Genomic DNA, 4,020 nt, shown 5'->3' on the forward strand with positions numbered 1-4,020 from the left:
CCGTCACCGTCACCGCAGCCCGTTTCCTTCCTGGCGCAGTTCCTGGTGCAGCGGTTCGAGATCGCCAAGTACTGCAGCTCGGACCAGGTGGAGATCTTCTCCAGCCTGCTGCAGCGCTCCATGTCCCTGAACATCGGCGGCGCTAAGGGGAGCATGAACCGGCACGTGGCAGCCATCGGGCCCCGCTTCAAGTGAGAGCTCCTCCCGGGGCACCAGGGTCCCAGTGTTCTGTTCGCTTCTGTAGGGGCGGAGCAGATCTCAGCGCACTGCTCCTAAAGGGTTGGCAGAGCCTGCTGGAGACACCCCACTCCCACGGAGCCATGCCCTTGTTCTGGGCCACCCCCCACCCTCCACCCTAGGTCCTCTAGTCCAGCCTTCTCCTGAGCCCTGGCCTCTGCTGTCTTCTGTGGGGCCTGTGGGGCCTGGCAGCCCCCAACCCCAGCTGCTGGGGAGATAGTGGCTCCTACCGCCCGCTCCATCTGCCCCTCCTCTGAGCTCCAGACTCCAGTCCCCACAGCCCTCTGGCTGCTTGCTGGGGCCCCACTTCTCAAAGCAGCTCTGGGGAAGGGCCAGCCTTGCTTCCTTCATTCCCTCTCCACCACGGGCCTGTGCTTTTATAAAATGCAACCAGAGTGAGTTCCTGAAGGCCACCTCCCTGGCCATCACACGCACTCCTGCGGCAGGCCGGCCCCTGCAGCCCAGGGTCGGTGCGGAATGGCATCTACACCCGGGCGTGGTGCGGAAGGCCTGCGTGACCCGGCCTCAGTGTACTCTGCCCCTCCTCCTCCTTCAAGTCCAAAAAGCCTGACTGCCCCTGCCTTACCCCCACCCCCAGCCTCGGCCCTCCCTGGACCCCGGTCACCCTGTCTCTGCCAAACAGAAGCTGCTGTCCCTCAGGGCCCATCTCCCGGCCAGGCCTTTCTAGATCTCTCAACCCTGGGTCTGGCCCTCTGGGAGAGCCCGCGGTGAAAAAGATGTCTCCGTGGTGGGACGTGATGAAAACAGATGGCTCTGTGGTGGGACGTGGTGTGGCTTCTCACACCGTAGAGCTCTCTGCCTCCACCCCGACAGTGCAGCTACTGCCCTCCCGGGTTATAGATCTCCTCGCATGTCGGGCAGTGCCTCCCTAGCCGTCCCTCATGCAGCCTCGCTGGGCCTGGCCTGGTGAAAGCCAGGTGCTTCGTAAATTGTTTCTTTTTATTTTGTTTTTACGTTATATGTTTGCTGCCCCTACAGGTGACTATACCTTGGGAAGCATCTACAGATAGCGTTTACTATTATTATTATTATTATTTTAATTTGCTATAGAACACTATCTACAGATAGTGTTATTATTATTATTATTATTATTATTATTTTAATTTGCTATAGCACACACACTCACCAGAGAGAGAGAGAAAGGGAAAGTGAGAAAGCAAGCTGCCAGATCTGGGACTTGAACCATGGTCAACCATGTGGTAATCCAGCGCCTTATAACCACCATGCCACCTGCCGGCCCCTGCAGATAGTTTTTAAGACTGAAGTTTCTAGCCAGACAGATGAACACACAAATGATTCACTTTTCTCCCAACCACAGTGAAGTTTAAAAAAAAAAAAAAAATCTTTCCTGGGACCTGTCAGATAAAGGGGATCTGTGACAGGTGTCACCCGACTTTGGCTCCGTTCAGCCTCTGCCACGCAGAGGCGTGCTCCGAGCCCAAGGGTCCGGATGGGTGCGGAGACAGAGACAGGGGCCCTGCGTGCTCGGCCCCATGCCAGGGCTCCTGCTCTGACTCAGCCCGCCCCCACCCCCGGGTCTCTCACAGACTGCTGACCCTGGGGCTGTCCCTCCTGCACGCGGACGTGGTGCCCAACGCGACCATCCGCAACGTGCTCCGAGAGAAGATCTACTCCACCGCCTTCGACTACTTCAGGTACTGCCCCCACGTGGGCTGCCCGTGCTGTCCAGGGCAGCCCCGCCGCGCTGTCTCAGATCCCAGGCTGTCCCTCCAGGAGGACACGTGAGCCTGCTCTGTGTCACCAGCCTCCTGTCCACCAACCCTGGGGCCACTAGATTAAACGTGCTCATCCCCACACTGCATCTCCGTGTGCGTGCATGGACGGCGCACGCGTGTGCACGCAGCGCTAGCTCTGCGCTGACTGTGTACACGGTGCTCCTTAGCTCTGTGGGCTTGAGAGATTAGGGGCCTGCTGTTTAACTGCCCTGTTCATGGGGATCCTTATTGCACAAAGGATTGCGCATCCCTGCCGCCTGGGGCTTTGCAATCCAGGCTTCCCGGTGTCTGTGGATGCTGGCTGGCTCTCTGATAGCCACAGGCAAGGTTGAGGCGGAGCTGAGGGTAGTGAGGTCTCTGAAACACTCACTGTGACTCAGAGGAGCTTGCAGGCGACTGGCTCTAGGCCACGCTTTCCTCACAGAGACCATCTCCCGGCTTCTTATAAAGAATGACCTAATCTGGGGACCAGCAGCTGATGTGGTGGTTAAGGTGCTGGAAAGCCCCAGGCCTGGCAGCTTATTTTCTCTCTTTGTCTATGGTCACATTAAAAAGTAATAATATTGGGACCAGCAATTGGCGCAATGGCTGTGTCGCTGGACTCCCACATAGTCAACCACGGTTCACGTCCAGACCCGGAGGCTTAAACTCACACCGGGGGCGTGTGCGTGCGTGCCCAAGATCCACAGAGGAGAATGGAGAAGGGCTGCGGAGTGATTTCTCGCTTTCTGTCTCTGTCTCTCTCTGTCTTTCTGGCAAGTGCATGCAGCCTATAGCAAAAACCTCTCCAAAGGAAAAAAAAGTAATAATATTAAATAAAAATAATTTTTTTTAAAAAAGAGTATTCTTAATTTTCCATAGGACACACGAGAGAGAGAAAGAACATGAGAAAGGCCCCCAGGGCTGGGTCTTGAACTGCCGTGAGCCATGTGGGAGTTCGGTGCCCCAGCCACCACTGCCAGCTGCTGGCCCCTCGTGGCTTTACGCGACTGGCTTCTAGCCCCTGACTTGAGACCCCTGTCCTCTTGTCTCATTTAAAGTTGCCCCCCGAAGTTCCCTACTCAAGGAGAAAAGAGGCTGCGGGAAGACATAAGCATCATGATCAAATTTTGGACCGCCATGTTCTCGGACAAGAAGTACCTGACAGCCAGCCAGCTTGTGCCCCCAGGTGAGCCTCGCCCTCAGAGGGCAGCAGGCCTGCAGGGCTGGGCCTCTGCCTGGGCACCCTGCCCGGCCTGCTGAGCCCCGGCCACACCCTGCCGCGTGGCGGTTGGAGGCCCAGTGCCTGCCTGGCTGGTGCCTCTCCTCTGCCGAGCTGAGAGGTTCCAACAAGCAGAGGTGGCCTCCGAGCAGACGCCATGGCTCCGAGCAGGCGGCCCCTGTGTCTTCCCTCTGTCAGCGCCTGCTCAGTCCCCTGAGCATCCAGCAGGCCTGGCTCTAGGCTAAGGCTTGGGGGCAAGACGAGTGAGCCATACCCCCTCATTGTCAGAGGGGACAATCAGATCTACAGGTCATTTCAACAGGAGGGGACCGCAGGAGCACCCCGAGGGCAGGCATCGGGCCAGCCAGAGAGGGGGTCAGTGGTGGCTCTCTGAGAGGTGCCATCAAGCCGAGTCTGAGGATGACGAGGAGCTCGCAGGTAGACAGTGACAAAGACAGTCCCTGGGAAAGAGAACATGCACGGAAAACACAGACGCGGCAGCAAGGGCAGGTCTCCTGAGGAAGCCACGTTCTCTGGACCCGCATGTTAAGAGAGAGAGGGCGGGACCGGCAGGTGGCATGGTAGATAAAGGCACTGGACTCCCACATGGGCGACCGTGGTTCAAGTCCTGAATCTGGTGGCTTGCTTTCTCACTTTCCCTCTCTCTCTGTCTGTCTGATCAAACTAGAAAGTAACAAAAATAATAAATAAAGTTAAATAAAATAATTCTTTAAAAAAGAGAGAGAGGAAGAACCAGCAGGTAGCGTAATGGCTATGTCGCTGGACTCCCACATAGTTGACCGCGGTTCGCGGCCCAGGCCCGGG

At 57.0% G+C, this 4,020-nt stretch overlaps 1 protein-coding gene across 1 annotated transcript in view; it reads left to right on the plus strand.

Moving 5' to 3' along the window:
• PI4KA (phosphatidylinositol 4-kinase alpha) overlaps positions 1–4,020 on the plus strand; it is a 140,023-nt gene that overhangs the window by 105,200 nt on the left and 30,803 nt on the right. Inside the window, 3 exon segments of the mRNA XM_027770696.1 lie at positions 40–191; positions 1,806–1,913; positions 3,035–3,162. Coding sequence (XP_027626497.1) covers positions 40–191; positions 1,806–1,913; positions 3,035–3,162 — 388 coding nt within the window.

This window comes from Tupaia chinensis, unplaced genomic scaffold (assembly GCF_000334495.1).
Source record: "Tupaia chinensis unplaced genomic scaffold, TupChi_1.0 Scaffold000024_1, whole genome shotgun sequence".
NCBI classification, from domain to species: domain Eukaryota; kingdom Metazoa; phylum Chordata; class Mammalia; order Scandentia; family Tupaiidae; genus Tupaia; species Tupaia belangeri.